Below are 18,292 nucleotides of genomic sequence, written 5' to 3' on the forward strand. Positions count from 1 at the left end.
GGACCACAAGCAGTATCAGAAGAGGAGCTATATTATTTTGTTTATTTCCTCAGTACTGATGCTGAGTGGCTGTGCGTGAGGGAGACTTCAAGATACCTCTCGCCTAGGGCTTTCCCTGCCTTTTGGGGCTGTTTCCCTTGTAGCCCCAAGGTAAAGGCAGAGAAGAGCTGGAAGGCAGCGAGAGATGAAGGAAGAAGAGGGGCCTAGAGGACAGCCTCCTCATATTGAGGACTCGCCAAATCAGGAGCAGGAGGCCCACATGGGACACTGGTCCTCCTGTTTCACAGGTTCTTTACACCTTCCAGCCAGGCCGAGAAGCTGCTGGTGATGTCTGTCAAGTGAGCACCAGTTCCTGGGTCTCTGAGATGCCATATTTGGTCTTATGCTGGTCATAGAGTTTGCGTAGGGCGTCGATATAGAGTGCGTGGTACTTAGCCACCGTCTCCTGGCTCGGGTTCTCAATCTTGGGCAGTGGTAGCGGCTTCCCGACTGCGACGGGAGACAGAGAAGAAGGGAAAAGCATCAGAACAGCTCACTCCTCAGAATGGGCCTCAGCCCTCAAGCCCAGGGTCTCCCCGCCCTTCCCCCCACCATGCCCCTCATCCTAGTCCACCTCTCTGCCTCTGGACACGGCCAGAGCCAAGGTCCAGCCCCAGAACTGGATCCTATATCCTAGACGTGGCTCCCAGTGGACAGGCTCACTCACCAACCGTGGTTATGGGCCGGGCATAGGGCAGTAGGCCCCATGAGTTCTCCGTGAAGCCACGCCCATAGAAAGCACAAGGGTAGATGTGTACCATACGCTGCATCCACTTCTGGAAGCGATTCACCAAGCCCCCAGGAGTGAAAATGTACTGATTGTAGAGGTCTGTCTCCCCAAAGGCATAGGCAGGGATTAGAGGAACTCTGCAGAGGAAAGGCATATCCTTCGATGGCCGGATGTGCTACCAGCGGCCCCTGGGTCTGCCTATAGGCTTCTCGGCCCGTGACTTAGCTGGGCCTAGATCCAGGCTAAGTGTGAGGGCCCCGCTGTCTACCCCAGGCTGCCTGTGGGGGCAAAGTAGCAGCAAGCTAAAGGAAGCAAGTCCCAGACCCTCCTGTGAACCCACGGGTCTGAAACACTGGAAGAGGAGACCCAAGGGCCATTTCATTTCACTTTCTTCCCTTTATCCCCACAGCAGTTTTGGTTCTCTCTGACATGAGCTTGCAGCCTGTGGCCTTTTATAGAGGGACTGGCCCAGACGAGACGCTAGGGTGAGAAAGAAGAGCCGAGGGCTGGCCCTCTAGCCTCTCCTCATAAGCAGAAATGCCTCGAGGACCCGGCCCAGTCTCTACTCCAACACAGAAGCAGGTTTCCACCTCCCTTTTTAGGTATCATTTCCTCAAAATCCCTTACTCCTTCCATGCTGGGCTTTCGGAGCCCCTCTCCCCATTCTGGACCAGAGCCGTCCTTACCCATGATGAAGGGCCACGCGTACAAAGCCAGTCCGATTCTTCAAGACCAGGGTGGTAGAGCCTGGCAGGCTGTATCTGCACTCAGCCAGGCCACCAACCACCACAATCAGCATGTTGCCAGTGCCTTTATGTGTGAGCAGAAAGTCCATGGAGGCTTGACTCACAGAGCAGATCCCTGGTCGGGAGCGGGGGGCGGTACAGAAAACACCAAAAGCTCATTGGCCACTTTCCAAACCTCCTAACTTTCCTCCCTACCTCTTCAAAGGAGGGGAGAGCCTCATGTCAGGCGGGTGAGCCTAAGGTAGCTTTCTAAGACCAGACAGGACCACCGAGTTGGCCTTGCTCTCTCCCATTCCCCCAACACTTCTCCCTCGGGGAGCCATGTTTCCTTTGGCTTTATGTCTTAGGGGCCAACTCACCTGAAGACATGATATAATCTCTGAGAAGCGGCACCCAGAATAAGACTCCCAGTGTGAGAACATAAGGAGTGATACCGGGAAAGATCTTGCAGAAGCCTGAGGAGTCTGTGGCAAAGTGGCCAAAGAATGAGTGGGAAAAAAGCCCATGAGGGTGGCACACGAGGATGTAGTTGTGATTGGGGGAGATATCATGAGTCTTCAAAAGCTGTGGAGGAGAGTGGAGTCAGGAGGGGTACAGGCAAGGAGGAGTACTCCTCTTCCGGCGAGAGACCGGAAAGGGAAGGGCTGGTATGTCCTGTGAGGCAGTTGGGTACCACACAGCAACATGGAGCATCATTCACATGGGTCTCGATGGGAATGATGCCCCCAACCTCCACCCTGGCCCAACTGCTGGCACCAGAGTTGGGGCTGGGCCCAGGACCCAAGTAGGGGGACCTGGGCCTACTCACCTTGAGAGGAAAGTAATCACAGTAGTGTTTCCATATGCACCATCTCCTCACACAGGCTATCCGGCGGCCACCTGAAAACAGAGCCAAGGCAGCCACGTTTTGCCCACCCCCACCATCTTCTTCAGAGCCCCTTTTGGCCAGCCACAGGGTGGCCCCTCACCCCCTGCTGTTGCCTGGCCTTGTAAGTGACAACCGGGATGAGCGATGTCACATCAGGGCCAATTTAGGACAGGCCTAGCTTGCTGCTTTACTAGCTGCTTTTCCCCTCACCCACTCCAGTTCTGATCTGGGCCTTTGCAGCACTTTGAAAAGACCCCTTCCCCCAGCTTCTCTAACCCAGGGACGGAGGGACAGGCTAAAGGGCTGCCTGGGAATTAGCCAGAACCTCTCAGGACTATCAGAAGAAGAGAGAAAAGAGCATGTGGCCAGTCGCAACACAGCCCCAGAGGGGCCCTTACCTCGCTGGGGGGTCTTCCAGTCGAAAGCCAGCCAGGTGAGGATGAGCACAGTGACAGGCCAGTAGGGCGTGAACAGCACCAGGTAGAGGTTGACAAAGACTACGGTGATTACTGGAGGGAGCCCAGCCCAGAGTTAATGAATTGTGAACAGTCCTCCATACTTTCCCTCCCTCTGGGGGCTCTCCACCCCAAGGTTACACACACTCTCACCGAACCACTCTCACTTCATCACCCTAGCACCTGTTCCCAGTCCTCCATATCCTCTCTGTCCTGGGGGCCCTGTTTCGGATCTGGAAGGCAGCTGTGCCCCATGCAGTAAGCCCTCTGCTCCCCAGGACCTGCTCTGGCCCTGCTCTGGGCTGTGCTCCATGGCAGGGAGCCACCGATGGACCGCTCCGATCTAACCATCGGAGGCTGGGAGTCCAGGAAAGACAGAGGCAGGAACGGTTTTCGTCTGCCTCACATTTTCCTCTCCAGATCTTCTCTGTGAGGCATCAGTGGAGGGAATACCAGAGAAAGAGAAGACCCAACTTCAGCCAGGCTGGGAGCGCACAAGTTGGCAATTGAGAGACAAAAGACAATGCAAGCTAGGACCCAATAAGGTACTGGGCTGTGTTAGGCTCCGGTAAGATAGGAGTGCTGTAGGGTAGAGTAGTTAGGACAGACTTCATGGAGACAAGTCCTCGGAAGCCACACCCACTCAGAATTATGACCGAACTCCGTTTTTAAAACAGCTGTGAATAAGACCGCGTGAGAGAAAGTGGGTAAAAGCAAAGCCTAGACCCACAGCAACTTCTTTCAAGATACATCTCCAAAAGCTAGTGAAACAAAAGCAAAAATGAACTTTTGGGACTTCATCAAGATAAAAAGCTTAGGCACAGCAAAGGAAACAGTCAACAAAACAAAGAGGCAACCCATAGAATGGGAGAAGATATTTGCAAATGACACTACAGATAAAGGGCTGGTATCCAAGATCTATAAAGAACTTCTCAAACTCAACACCCAAAAAACAAATAATCAAGTCAAAAAGTGGGCAGAAGAGATGAAAAGACACTTCTCTGAAGAAGACATACAAATGGCTAACAGACACATGAAAAAATGTTCATCATCATTAGCCATCAGGGAAATCCAAATCAAAACCACATTGAGATACCACCTTACACCAGTTAGAATGGCAAAAATGGACAGGGAAAGAAACAACAAATGTTGGAGAGGTTGTGGAGAAAGGGGAACCCTCTTACACTGTTGGTGGGAATGCAAGTTGGTACAGCCACTCTGGAAAACAGTGTGGGGGTGTCTCAAAAATTTAAAAATAGAGCTACCCTATGACCCAGCAATTGCACTACTGGGTATTTACCCCAAAGACACAGATGTAGTGAAAAGAAGGGCCATATGCACCCCAATGTTCATAGCAGCAATGTCCCCAATAGCCAAACTGTGGAAAGAGCCAAGATGCCCTTCAACAGATGAATGGATAAAGAAGATGTGGTCCATATATACAATGGAATATTACTCAGCCATCAGAAAGGATGAATACCCAACTTTTACATCAACACGGATGGGACTGGAGGAGATTATGCTAAGTGAAATAAGTCAAGCAGAGAAAGTCAATTATCATATGGTTTCACTTATTTGTGGAACATAAGGAATAGCATGAAGGACACTAGGAGAAGGAAGGGAAAAATGAGGGCGGCGGAACTGGAGGGAGAGATGAACCATGAGAGACTATGGACTCTGAGAAACAGGGTTTTAGAGGGGAGGGGGGTGGGGGGATTGGTTAGCCCAGTGATGGGTATTAAGGAGGGCACGCACTGCATGGAGCACTGGGTGTTATACGAAAACAATGGATCGTGGATCACCACATCAAAAACTAATGATGTATTGTATGGTGACTAACATAGTAACATAATAAAATTTTTTTAAAAATCACAATAAAAAAAGCAAAGGCTAGAAAAGACAGGACACACTTCTAATTGAGCATGGCAGACTAGACACAGTTTTTTTGTTTTTTATCTTGACTGCTTGCCAAGGCCTCATGAAAATTACCCTGAGTGTCTTATTATTTTTTTAATTTTTTATTATGTTAATCACCATACATTACATCATTAGTTTTTGATGTAGCATTCCATGATTCATTGTTTGTGTATAACACCCAGTGCTCCATGCATAACGTGCCCTCTTTAATACCCATCACCATGCTAACCCATCCTCCCACCCCCCTCCCCTCTACAACCCTCAGTTTGTTTTTCAGAGTCCATCGTCTCTCATGGTTCGTCTCCCCCTCCAATTTCCCCCCCTTCATTCTTCCCCTCCTGCTATCTTCTTCTTCTTTTTTTTTTTAACATATATTGTATTATTTGTTTCAGAGGTACAGATCTGTGATTCAACAGTCTTGCACAATTCACAGCGCTCACCATAGCACATACCCTCCCCAATGTCTATCACCCAGCCACCCCATCCCTCCCACCCCCCACCACTCCAGCAACCCTCAGTTTGTTTCCTGAGATTAAGAATTCCTCATATCAGTGAGGTCATATGATACATGTCTTTCTCTGATTGACTTATTTCGCTCAGCATAACACTCTCCAGTTCCATCCACATCGTTGCAAACGGCAAGATCTCATTCTTTTTGATGGCTGCATAATATTCCATTGTATATATATACCACCTGTTCTTTATCCATTCATCTGTCGATGGACATCTTGGCTCTTTCCACAGTTTGGCTATTGTGGACATTGCTGCTATAAACATTGACCCTAAGAGTGTTTTAAAAGATACAGCTCTGCAATGAGAAAAGGAATTCGAGAGATACCCACAACAGTGGATGAGAGACACCAGCAAAATGTCTGCATGCTGGAAAGTAGATGAAGGAGGGAGTAACTGACTTCAAACAAAGAAAATTGAAATCTGGTCACCCGCCAGGAGAATGGCCACAAGAGCAAAGCCTGTTTGTGCTGGAAAATCTGGGAAAGACTCAGAATCTCGAGCCAGCAGGTGTGACACAAAAGCAGTGTGAGGCACGGGGCTTGACTGAAAGTCTACCAAAGAGGAAGAGCTCCAGGTCTCCTTCCCTCCCTTACACAGTCGGATGATGGGAGGACTACTCTCTGCAAAATGGAGCCAGAGAGACTCTAGCCTCAGACACTTAACACTAGACACAGACACCTAAGATACTCTGTATGCAGCCAAATTATTAATCAAGCACGAAAGGAGAATAAAGACAATCTCAGACATACGGTCTCAGATGGTTTGTCTCCCATGTCTCTTTCTCAGGAAACTACTGGAGGATGTGCTCCATCAAGATAAGGGAGTCAACCAAGACAGAGGAAGGCATGGGATCCAGGAGGAGCAAAAAGAGCCAACGAAGGAAGGAAGTGACCAGGGCCAGGGCTAGGGTGAAGCAAGCCAGGTGCCTAGGACACAAAATTTAAGAAAACACTCCCGGGGTCAAGCAAGTCCTGACGCAACACTTGCACAACCAGGAGAGCGAGCACCTTCTTAAACTGTGCACCCATGATGCCTCAGGGACCTGGAAGTGAGAGAGATGCATAAGAAGACCATGTTGCGTAACAGGAGAATGCTGGGCTCCAGTACCCATGCCTCCCCATAGGTTCCTGATGTGTTCACACATATGGAGAGGTTACTGTGTCTGTGGAGAGTTTGAAGATGAATTCGTAGTCAATAGATATCTAATAAATAACAAAAGAAATTTAAAACGAGGCGACTATGAGTTCCAGGGAAAATAGAAAGTTGCAACAAGCGAGGAAGCATGCTCTCAGTACACCAAATGGCTCTGCTAGGGATATTCCTAGTCATAGGCATTGAACCAAAACCTGTGCTATCACAATCTCGGGAGGATGGAGGAAGAGGAAAGATCCAGCAACAGTGCGTAGAGCCAAATTCTCATCTTCCATACCAGGAAGTCAGTGACAACGTCTAAAGTTGTTCAATCAGAAATACTATAGTAATCTGTAGGAAATTTTAAGTAGTAAAATGTAGACCCCTGGAGATGAATACCAGAAGAAAGAGCTAACAAAGTTGAAAGAGGCTGCCTCTAGGGAACAGATCTAAGGCCAGCCGTTTTAGCCTTTTGATGTGCTCCTTATAAGACTATTGGACTTTTTTGAGAAAAAAAAGAGAGGCATGGGTCTAGTCCAGAAGAGACCTCCCTGTTTCCCCGAGGCTTTGCTCAACCCAGACAGTGTTGGGGACATCTTGCGGGGCAGTGTGGCCTCGGGCAGAGTGCCCGGGCAGTGAGATGAGGCCCGGATCCGCCATGTCCCATGAGTGTGAGCTCAGACAAGTCGCTGAACTTCATCTGCCAACTGGGATTCACACTGTCAATATCTGTCTGCCTTCTCTTCCTCACAGACTTGGTGTGAGGGTCTCCTCTCTAGGCCTTCAGGGTCCAAAGAGATAGGATTCCATGCACAGGGTGAAGAGCTGGGAAGGCTCCAAGGCACCATTTGCTCCACCTGGCCCGCGTGAGCTGGCAAGAGGAGGGGGGAACTGGAACCCCCATCTCCTGAGGCCCAGGCCTAGAGCCCTTCTGCCTGCTCCGCACTACCTCTCTGTACGCCCCACAGTCGGACTCTAATGAAGGGCTCCCTGGGACGGTTTTCTCCCTGTACTCCTGTTCCTTCCCGCCACTCTCCTCCTTCAGCCTCCTCTGCCAGCTCACATCAGGCCCTAAGCCCCCCGTCTTGCCTCTTCCATTTCTCTCGCTCATGTCTTCTGATCATCAAGCTGTATTAATTCTATTCCAATTTTTCCAATCTCCCCTTTTCTCCCCTCTTGTCTGCATCCCAGTTACTACTGGTCTGGTCCAAATCACTTCTCTCACCCGGATGATTGCAACGGCCTCTTCCTATAACCGGTGCGCTATACAGAGCGAGAGTGATCTCTTGAAAACTCAAACCTGAAGCTGTCGCCCTGTGCCAAACCCTATCACGGCTCCTCATGGCCCTCAGGAAAAAGTCCAAACTCTTGTCCTTAGTTGACGGTTCCCTGCACAATTGTTCCCTGTCTGCTTCTCCAGCGTTCTCTTTCTCCTGTCTCTTATTCATTTTTTCGATGAATGTTGAGCATCAGTTCTGGGCCTCTTGCCCTATTCCCACTTAGCCACCGGCAGCTCCTTGAATGCTTTATGCTCTCCCTCATCCTAGCCTTGTCACGGGTTACCACTCTCTGCCCTGAACACTCCTCCTTCCTCACCTACTTCCTATGTGCCCTTCAAGAGTCAACTCATTTGGGAGAAAAATGGGCAAAGGTCAAGAATGGGCAGTTAACAGAAATTTAAAATGAGGCAATTACAAATTAGAGCATGCCTCTGGCTTAGCATGTGCTCCAGGGACGTGTCCAGACCCAGCCTCGAGGAGCAGCAGTGAATGAGCTGATGCAAGATTCATGGGCTGGAATCGTGTCCTTGTGGGTTCAACTCCCAGGCCAGCTCCTCTGCCTCCTCAACTGTGTGATCTTGGACAGACCACTTAACGCCTCATGCACCTCAGCGCCCTCATCTGTACAAATGGAGGTTATTAGCCACACAAGGGGCTCAGAACAGTGCCTGACACGAGAAAAGGGTGCAATTAATGTTAGCTAATGTTATGAGTGTTCGTGCTTATTATGTGCGTGTAGCTATTAGTATATATTATTATGCATAATGATAGCTTCTACCTCATAAGGCTGGCAGGAGCCTACAAGGAAATAATAGGTGTGAAAATACCTGGTACAAAGTACCTAATACATATGAATTCCTTTCTGCTGGTCTCTTCCAGCTCTGACTGCTAATCATTCCTAGGTTAACACTGCTCTTTTCGGCACAGAGGGGTCCTGGTGCCCATTCCAAGCAGGTCTCTGAGCCTCCCATTCCCTGTCTTCTAGCCCAGTCTCCCTATTCACTGGCAAGCTCCAGACTCCCAAGACCTACCTGCATTCTTTCTTCCCAGATATCTTTTTTTTTGCATTTTTAAAATTTTATTATGTTATGTTAATCACCATACGTTACATCATTAGTTTTTGATGTAGTGTTCCATGATTCATTGTTTGCGTATAACACCCAGTGCTCCATTCAATACGTGCCCTCCTTAATACCCATCACCGGGCTAACCCATCCCCCCACCCCCCTCCCCTCTAGTTAAGATATCCCTTCCCAGATATCTTAACAAGGTCCTTTGGTTCATACCCTTGCCTCCAGCTTGTCCTCACCTAGACCACCTGACAAACGAGAATTTTTTTCCAGCCTCCCCCCACGCCCCCCCCACACACAGGGCTGCTTTGCTTCAGCACCCAGAACGCAGCGTCCAGTGGATATGTAACTTTCACAAAGTGTTTGTGGTGTAGACAGTGGGGGGAAATGGATGAACTGCTCTGGGCAATGAGCTTTCAGAGCCTCCGGCTGCCACCAGGCAACTCTCCCCCATGGATGGCCTGTTCAAGTGCATGAGGCTGTAGCTAAGTCCTTTTCCTTGGGTAGCCTCAATGGAACTGCTCCCCATCTTCCTTAAACATGCCCTGCATGCCCCAGTGTAGACCCAGGAGGGCTCACCATACACATTTGCATCAAGGCTTGCTTGCACACACTCAGATGCACCCCTGCATAGGCACACACCCATGTGTGCACACACATACCCTCGTGTACTGCACTCAGAGATTCACGAGTACCATTCCCAGGCAAGTCAGGTGAGAGGCTGAGGTGACCAGTCCTCCGGATTTGCCTGGAACAACCCAGGTCTTGGCATTCAAAACCCTGCTCAACCCTAAAACCCCTCAGTCCCGGGCATACCATAGCAGGTGGTCACCCTACGGAAAGCTGAAGACTCACCGATAATAGACATACTCAAGGGCCACTGGAAAACAGCAAAAACCTCCAGGGCAATCTTAAGGTCCTTCTTGGAGGGCAAGAGCATCATGCTCAGGGTCTCAGGGTCTCCAGGTAAGTGCTGCTCCTTTGGTCCCAGCCCCTGTTGCGCAGGAGCCTTTGAGGTTTCCTCTCTTCATGCTTTCTTCTCCAGCCCCCAGTTAGTCTCCACCCTCCACCCCCACCCCTGCACTTGATGGCAGGGACACACGCGGCCTCTGCTTGCCCAGCTCCTTCCAGCTGTCTTCTCACCTGCACTTTTACCCACTTAGGTGCAGCCTGGGCCGAGATTGGGACACCCCCTGGCTCACATGTGTAGAGAAACGTGGATGAAGCTCTGGTGTGGGAAGTGAGTGGGAGGGGCTTGGGGCTGATGAGGGATCTCCAGAGCCAGAGTAGACGGGGGAGAGAGGCGGGCAGCGAGGAGCCCAGAGCGCCCTACCACCGAGTGGCCTGCATTTCTGTGTATGAGGCCCAGCTGTGTGGGGGTTCTCCCATTGACAATCCGATTGCAGGGGAGGAGAGAGGAGGCCAGAGGCCATGCCTAGAAATACCTTTGGTCATTTGGTCAGTCACAGAGAACTCATTTCTCCCCATGAACAGACATCAGATATAGGTCTACGAGCGTAGGGTAGGTGCTGCATAATTTTTTGTTGTTGAATGAATAAATAAATGTGAGTACCTATCAAATTATTCTGTGTACTTGAAATTCCAGAACAGGCAAAAAAATAATCTATTGTGAAAAAAATCAGAGTGGCGGTTGCCCGTGCTAACGAATTGACTAGGAAGGGGCATGATGGAAATTTGGGGGGTGACGACGATGTTCTCCATCCTGACAGAGCTTTGAGTTACACAGGTCAAAAACTCATTTGTCAAAGCTCAGCAAGAGTATACTTAAGATGTACGCATTTCTCTACATGTCAATTTTACCTAAAAAGCAAACAAATATGAAATTCTCCTTAATGCTGAAGTATTTAGGGGAAAAGGATGCTGATGGCTACAATTTACTCTGACATGCATATAAGATGTATTGATGGGGGGACAGAGAAATATATGGATAGATAGATGTACAATAAATCAAATGTAGCAAAACATTATTTGTACAATCTAAGTGGTGGGTGTCTACTGGTCAATTCTTTCAACTATTCTGTAGGTTTGAAATATTTTTAAAATAGAATTTGGCCAACAAAGGTGCCTCAAAGTCAATATTAAAACTTAATTTAAGGGACGTCTGGGTGGCTCAGGCGGTTAAGCGTCTGCCTTTGGCTCGGGTCATGATCCCGGGGTCCTGGGATCAAGTCCCACATCGGGTTCTTTCCTCGGCAGGGAGCCTACTTCTCCCTCTCCCTCTCCCTGCCACTCCCCCTGCTTGTGCTCCCTTTCTCCTCCCCCCCTTCCCTGACAAATAAATAAGGGGGAAAAACCCTTAATTTAAAAAATGTGATTAGTCCATGCCTGCATGTGTACATGTGGCCTTTGCATGTGCATATATAGGTACAAAGGGAAAACTGTCTAGCTATCAACTTACAATTATATTTCCACATCAGTAGGCGGCATCTCCAAGCATGTGTCTGTGTGCTCTGGGCATGTGTGAGTCTGACAGCATCTAAGTCCAGCCAGGTGTGTGCTGAGTCAAGTGGATGAAATTGTGAAAGACTGGGAGGGTTTCCTGAGGCAACATATAATTACTTAAGGCATAGGATATGCCACGGACTGTTCTAGGCAGCTGGGTTAGATCAGTGAGCAAAACACATTTTAAAAATTCATGCTTTTGCAAAGTATACATTCTGCTAAGCAAAGACGGATGATAGAAATTAATTAATTAACTAATTCTATAGTGTATTATAAGGTAGTAAGTGCTATGAGAAAAAGAAAAAGCGCTTGAGTAGCATAAGAAGGATCCGGAGTGCTGGTGGGGGCGAGGAGGAATTAGGCAGGGAGAGCAGGCTTTACAATTTTAAAAGGGAATGCCACACAGAAAAGGTGGCATTTGGGCAAAGGCTTGAAAGAGGTGAGGAAGTGAGCCATGCGGATGTCTGAACTGAGAATGCTCCAGGCAGAGGGCACAGCCAGGGCACAGACCCTAAGGTGGGGTGTGTCTGACAGGTTTTGAGGAGAAGACTCCAGTTGGGTGAGGAGAGAAGCGGAGGAAGGAGAAGCCAGAGAGCTTGGTAGGGCCCGATGGTGTGCAGCCTTGGCCTTTTACTCTGACTGAAAGGGGGGAACCATTGTGAGGTTTTGAGTGACAGATTAAAAAAAAAAGAAAAAGAAACAGGATGGATTTATGGTTTTCAAAGGCCAAGGAAGAAGGAGGAGACTTTTGAGGGGCTAGGGCAGGAATCCATGCGACAGATGATGGTGGCTCAGGCCAGATTGGTGATGGTCAGGATGGTGAGAAGCAGCTGGATTCTGGGTGTCTCTTCTGAAGCAGAGGTCCCATGCAGGCACTCTCCTCTCTGAGGCTCAGATGCCTCTACAGAAATATGTGGAGGGTGGTAGGTGCAGCTCACCTGCTTGGTGGGAATAGGGGTTCTACAAAGGGGCTGGTGGGAATCAAGGCTGCAAAGGGCAGCAGAACCAATCTCCAAAAGAGTCTGGTCACGGGGACGTGGAGTGTGGTCTTAATCCTGTGGACACTGAGGAGGCAAGATTGGCTTCTGAGCTGGGATGGCGACTTGCGCCAAATGCCACATGAGGATGACTGTAGGGCATGGGCGACTGTCAAGGCCCAGAGCCCCAGATGCTCCCGAGACTGACACATAGGCTCACCGGTTTCTCCTCTGTAATGAAGACTTGCAGTCCCAGCTCTACCTCCATGGAGAGTAAGTTGATTGGTTCATGGGGACTTTCCCCGTCCTAGAAAGGCCTGCTGGCCCAAATCTCTTTCATGAAACTGACTTTATTGTTTGGGATAGAAGTAGCCCACTCTCTATTTAGGCTCCTGTTAGGGAAACTTTGAGACTATCCCCTACTGGGGAACAAAGCTCCATGAACACTGAACACAGGTGAGAGGCAAGGAGGGACAGAAAAGGCCTGACAGAGTCCATCAAAATCCCAAAGGAGAACATAGGCAGCAACCTCTTTGATCTCAGCCGCAGCAACTTCTTCCTAGACACATAGCCAAAGGCAAGGGAAGCAAGGGCAAAAATGAACTACTGGGACTTCATCAAGATAAAAACTTTTGCACAGCAAAAGAAACACTCAACAAAACCAAAAGACAAATGACAGAATGGCAGAAGATATTTGCAAATCAGATATCAGATAAAGGACTAGTATCCAAAATCTGTAAAGAACTTATCAAACTCAACACCCAAAGAACAAATGATCCAATCAAGAAATGGGCAGAAGACATGAAGAGACATTTTTCCAAAGAAGACATCCAAATGGCCAACAGACACATGAAAAAGTGCTCAACATCACTCGGCATCAGGGAAATCCAAATCAAAACCTCAATGAGATACCACCTCACACCAGTCAGAATGGCTAAAATTAACAATTCAGGAAACGACAGATGTTGGCGGAGAAAGGGGAACCCTCCTACACTGTTGGTGGGAATGCAAGCTGGTGCAGCCACTCTGGAAAACAGTATGGAGGTTCCTCAAAAAGTTGAAAATAGAGCAATTGCACTACTGGGTATTTACCCCAAAGATACAAATGTAGGGATCCGAAGGGGTACATGCACCCCTATGTTTATAGCAGCAATGTCCACAATAGCCAAACTGTGGAAAGAGCCAAAATGTCCATCAACAGATGAATGGATAAAGATGTGGTGTATATATACAATGGAGTATTATGCAGCCATCAAAAGGAATGAAATCTTGCCATTTGCAATGATGTGGATGGAACTGGAGGGTATTATGCTGAACGAAATAAGTCAATCAGAGAAAGACATGTATCATACGATCTCACTGATATGAGGAATTCTTAATCTCAGGAAACAAACTGAGGGTTGCTGGAGTGGTGGGGGGTGGGAGGGATGGGGTGGCTGGGTGATAGACATTGGGGAGGTTATGTGCTATGGTGAGTGCTGTGAATTGTGTAGGACTGTTGAATCACAGACCTGTACCTCTGAAACAAATAATATATTATATGTTTAAAAAAAAAGATAGTAGGAAGGGAAAAATGAAGGGGGGGAATCAGAGGGGGAGATGAACCATGAGAGACAATGGACTCTGAAAAACAAACAGGGTTGTAGAGGGGAGGGGGGTGGGAGGATGGGTTAGCCTGGTGATGGGTACTGAGGAGGGCACGTACTGCATGGAGCACTGTGTGTTATATGCAAACAGTGAATCATGGAACGCTACATCAAAAACTAATGATGTAATGTATGGTGATTAACATAACATAATAAAATAAAATTAAAAAAAAAAAGAAAAAGCCTGACAAGAAATTGTCCAGCCTGGGCATTTGGTGTGGAGTTGAGGAGTAAGAGGAACCAAGGGGATGGCTAACGTTCTGACCCCGTCCCTGGGTGCATCGTGGGGATGGGAAATACGGGAAGAGGAACACTTCTCCCAGGGTGGGTAGAGCAAATTAGAAGCTTCGTTTGGGCCACCATTTGGGAGAGGGGTCTGTGAGATAAGCAAAAGCTAGCAAATGGCTAGCAAAGCTAGTTGCTGGTTTCTAAAACGTGTTCTGCTGACCCTGGGCTTTCAGAGACGTGCTATAGGGGGCAACTACAGTGGCAACAGGGCAGAGGACTCTGGACTTGCCAGATCCCACTGGGAACAGAGCACCAACTCTGTTTTAATCTGCTTTCAATTAGAATTCCACAAAAGACGGTATTTGACAAAAGAGGGGCTGGGGGAGGGGAAGGTTCTGCATGGCTCTTGGGGAGCTAGCAGGGTAAGGATCCGCACTTCCCTGTCAAGGAGAAGCTGCCTCGGCCTGGCTGGGCTGGGCTGTGGGCCAACTGCGTTGGGCCCAAGGACACTTCCGGGGGCCAGTGCTATGGCAGCAGGTGGAGACTGTGGCCTGCTTGAAAAAAGGAAGAGCAGGGGCACCTGGGTGGCTCAGTCATTAAGCATCTGCCTTCGGCTCAGGTCATGATCCCGGGGTCCTGGGATCGAGCCTCGCATCGGGCTCCCTGCTTGGTGGGAAGCCTGCTTCTCCCTCTCCCGCTCCCCCTGCTTGTGCTCCCTCTCTCACTGTGTCTCTTTCTGTCAAATAAATAAATAAAATCTTAAAAAAAAAAAAAAAAGAGGCAGAGCTGCCTGCTACAGAGGAAGAATGTGAGGAGGGTGGCAGTGGCGGGGGGGTCAGGGGTGGGGGGTTTGTGTGCTACCCCGTCCACTGAGCCACGCCTGAGAGGGTCGTCATTCACATCAAGCTTGGCTCTGAGGACTTATTTTGTTATTCCTGTGCCTCTTCATGCATCTGTCCACCAATCCTGACTCCTTACCCTCCCAACCTGGTCTGGGAGCTCTCAGGGGCGGTGGGGGGGGGGGGGCAGAAACTGGATGGTACTGGGTCTTACTGTTCTCATATGCCCAGCTCCTGACACAAACCACACAGTAGGTATACACTGACATTTGTTATCAAAATGCCCAAGCGGGTGGAAGCTCAACCTGGGCAAATCTTTGGGGCTCGATATCCTCAAATGTACATAAGAGATGAGGACTCCGTCTTGGACTTGTGAGAATCCAGACAAGGGACGGATGGCCAATCACTTTGTGAACGGTGAAATGGTGTCCACATGTAGGTTGCTGCTGTCACTATGAGTGAGAGAAGTGGAGAGGGGAGAGCAGGGCACTGAGGAAAGCCCAGAGTTTGGCTGGGCCTGCCCTGGGATGAACTTCTCTCCAAACAGTGTTACCTCGGAGAAAAGGTGTCAGAAACTCAAGAGCAGACTCAATGACAGTGTGAGCATTTGGAATATTCTAGAAGCTCTCATTCTCCTTATGCACAGAGAAGGCCATGTGCCCAGCTGATGCATCTGCATGCGTCCCACCATCCTAATGCCAAAGAGAGAAACAGTCCAGACTGTTTGGGAGCTTCCTGTCCTCAGTCCTATCCCCCTCCATCATGTCCCCACCCTATCCTCTCAAAATCCCTGGAGATTCTGAGGCTCGGAGATTGTCAGAGCTGGAAGGGCTCTCTGAGGTTCCTAATTCCAAGCCACCCAAGGAGAGCTCCCCACAGCCTTCACTGAGCCCCCTGCCAATGAAATCCTTCTTCCTGTTCTCAAAACAAGGTCCAACTCCCTACTGGTCCTATTCTAGGCCTCTGGAAACAGACAAAAAATAAAGTCAGTCCTTCCCTTACATAGCAGGTCTCACTTCACCCAGGTAGGGTCACCAGATAAAATACAGGAGGCCAAATATTGCATGGGACACGCTTCTACTAAACCATTATTCGTCATTTATCTGGAAGTCAAATTTAATTGAGTCGCGTACCTTTATTTGCTAATTTTGGCAGCCCTGTAACCCAGGATCGCATGGTAGGCAGTTGGCATACTGTGGTGGCCACAGTCAAACCATGTCCACCACATCCAGAGAACAGACCCCACTCAGTGGTCCAGGAAGCCTGTGTGTCACCTTTGATTTCTCAGCTGCCCCAGAAATCAGGTTAGCTCCCACCCCTTGCACTGAACGGTTTAGTTAAATTCTCTCAAAGGTGTTGCCACTACACTAGGGGACTTTTCCTCCCCGCCTCACACTCACCCCCATCCCATCCATCTCTTCTGCTTGCTGGGCAAGGCTTTTAGGCATTCTGGCTCAAGTGCCAGTTTTCCCTTTCTCTCATCTGGCAAACTAAGAATGATCAGGGGATAAGAGGCCTGACCAAGAAACCAGAATATAAGGTTCGTGTTGGAGGACAGGCAAGGCCAAGACTCATGCAGCTGGAAGGTGCCAGAGCCACTCTTTAATGCCTCAGAGGGTTGGATATAACTACTCTCCTTTGCCCTGGTGGGCAATGGCTACCTTTCCTATTTCCAAATAGCCCCAACAAATGTGGTCCCGCATGGCCATTTCTCCCAGACAACTCACCTCTAACCTTATGCCACTGGTGACAGTAATGAATTTCAAACTCTCCCGTGTGTAATCATGCAATCCCTTAGCAGATGTGGAAGGAGACAGGAGAAGCTACTCTGAGTATATAGACCACTGATGAGGAGGAACAAAGGGAGAAACAGGACGAGGATCCTAGTGATGCTGAACCTCTGTCCAAAAGCTCAGCTTCAATTTTGCTTGTCATTCTGTAGTTACCTGTTTTCGTGTCTGTCTTTCCCCACTTGACCACAAGCTCCTTGAGGTTAGGGATCTTAGTCTATTTTGTTCACTGCTATATCCACAATGAGCAATGCCTGGCATATAGAAGGACTGATGAATGGCAACTGAATGAATAGAGTAACAAAGCAGGTGAAGGGTAAGAATAGGGTCAGGAACAAAGGGGTCAGTACAGAAACAAAACATGAACACAGCAGGAAACTCATGTGACCTTGGGTCCTTAAGGACTGACTAGGTGAGAGGATGAGGAAAGAGCAAATCCTCAGTGATGAATTAAAAAGCCCTCGATGACAGCTTCCCTGTTGTCCAAACTCACATAGCCCCTTACACATTCCAACACCGACAGCCCAGTGAGGTAATCCCTCATCAGCAAGTGTTGGCAACAGAGTAATTCTCCAGATGTTCAGGAGTTATGAGCTCTGGACAGGATGAAATAATTTCTTTATTCATTTATTTGTCAGAGAGAGAGAAAGAGCATGAGCGGGGAGGAGGGGCAGAGGGAGAGGGAGAAGCAGGCTCCCCGCTGAGCAGAGACCCCAATGGGGACTCGATCCCAGGACCCTGGGATCATGACCTGAGCCGAAGGCAGACACTTAACCGACTGAGCCACCCAGGCGTCCCAAGATGAAATAATTTCTTTACATCCTCGCTCCTCACACTGAAATATCATTGTAACAACTTAAATATGATGACTTGTGTGTGACAATTTCTCAACAGCTCTTGAGCTCACTGGAAAGCTCCCTCTGATGTGAGCTGGGAACCCAGTCCAGACAGACACTCAGGGACCATTAAACTCCAAACTAATGAGGAAACTGATTACCATGGAAACTGACATCTCTGGTGGCCTCTAGAGGGGAGGAGAAATGGGGGTGGTGAAGTGAAAAGGGGAGGATGGAGGAGAGTGGAGTGGGGAGCAGAAGCTGGGAGGGAGGGACTAAGGGTTGGTAGAGGGAAGAAACTGCTGTTTATCACTATCTTTCTTGGTGCCAGGCACTGAGCTGGGTCCTTCACATACATTTGATCATCACAGCCCCCTGCCAGATAGACATTAATTCTCTTGCCCCCCCCCCACCTTACTGACTGGCAAAGCATATGCTGTTCATCAACAAGACGGCCTATCACCATTCCCAGAGCTTATTATTGGAAAAGATCACCTTGAACTCCCTGCCATCTAATTCTTATCAGAAGCTCAACTGTGAGAAATGATATTCATAGAGAGCTGCCTGAAAAGCAGGCAGTCCATCCGTTGCTGGAGATGTGTGGCATATGCCCTGGAAGTTGGATCATACTCTCCAGATGAGAGGGTGTGTGTTGGGGGAAGGTGGGGGAGGGGGTGTTATGGGGCGGAGGTAGAGAGTGCAGAGCTGGAAAAGGCACATTCGAATTATAAAGGCACATTCTATTATAATTTGAATGTGCCTTT

At 48.9% G+C, this 18,292-nt stretch overlaps 1 protein-coding gene across 1 annotated transcript; it reads right to left on the bottom strand.

The window, feature by feature from the left end:
- Nucleotides 1–71: 71 nt before the first annotated feature.
- On the bottom strand, nucleotides 72–7,981 carry AWAT2 (acyl-CoA wax alcohol acyltransferase 2). The gene is made up of 7 exons (XM_064574835.1): nucleotides 7,625–7,981; nucleotides 2,782–2,892; nucleotides 2,324–2,394; nucleotides 1,875–2,079; nucleotides 1,456–1,630; nucleotides 707–906; nucleotides 72–489 (listed from the first exon to the last, which is right to left on the bottom strand). The coding sequence occupies exons 1-7, from the start codon at nucleotides 7,845–7,847 to the stop codon at nucleotides 335–337; spliced, it is 1,140 nt and encodes a 379-aa protein (XP_064430905.1). The 5' UTR covers nucleotides 7,848–7,981; the 3' UTR covers nucleotides 72–334.
- Nucleotides 7,982–18,292: the final 10,311 nt, after the last annotated feature.

The sequence above is a fragment of the Mirounga angustirostris genome, unplaced genomic scaffold (assembly GCF_029215605.1).
Source record: "Mirounga angustirostris isolate CCGP_5_RB_7025 unplaced genomic scaffold, mMirAng1.0.hap1 SCAF_11, whole genome shotgun sequence".
Lineage (NCBI taxonomy): Eukaryota > Metazoa > Chordata > Mammalia > Carnivora > Phocidae > Mirounga > Mirounga angustirostris.

Bases quoted from the DNA above. Each gene is read 5' to 3' on its own strand.
- AWAT2 (XM_064574835.1), bottom strand. From the start codon at position 7,847: ATGAATAAGAGACAGGAGAAAGAGAACGCTGGAGAAGCAGACAGGGAA. The intron at 907-1,455 runs GTAAGGACGGCT...TTTCCTCTGCAG, and splicing joins CGCGTGGCCCTTCATCATGG to AGTTCCTCTAATCCCTGCCT. The intron at 490-706 runs GTGAGTGAGCCT...CTCCCGTCGCAG, and splicing joins CCGGCCCATAACCACGGTTG to TCGGGAAGCCGCTACCACTG.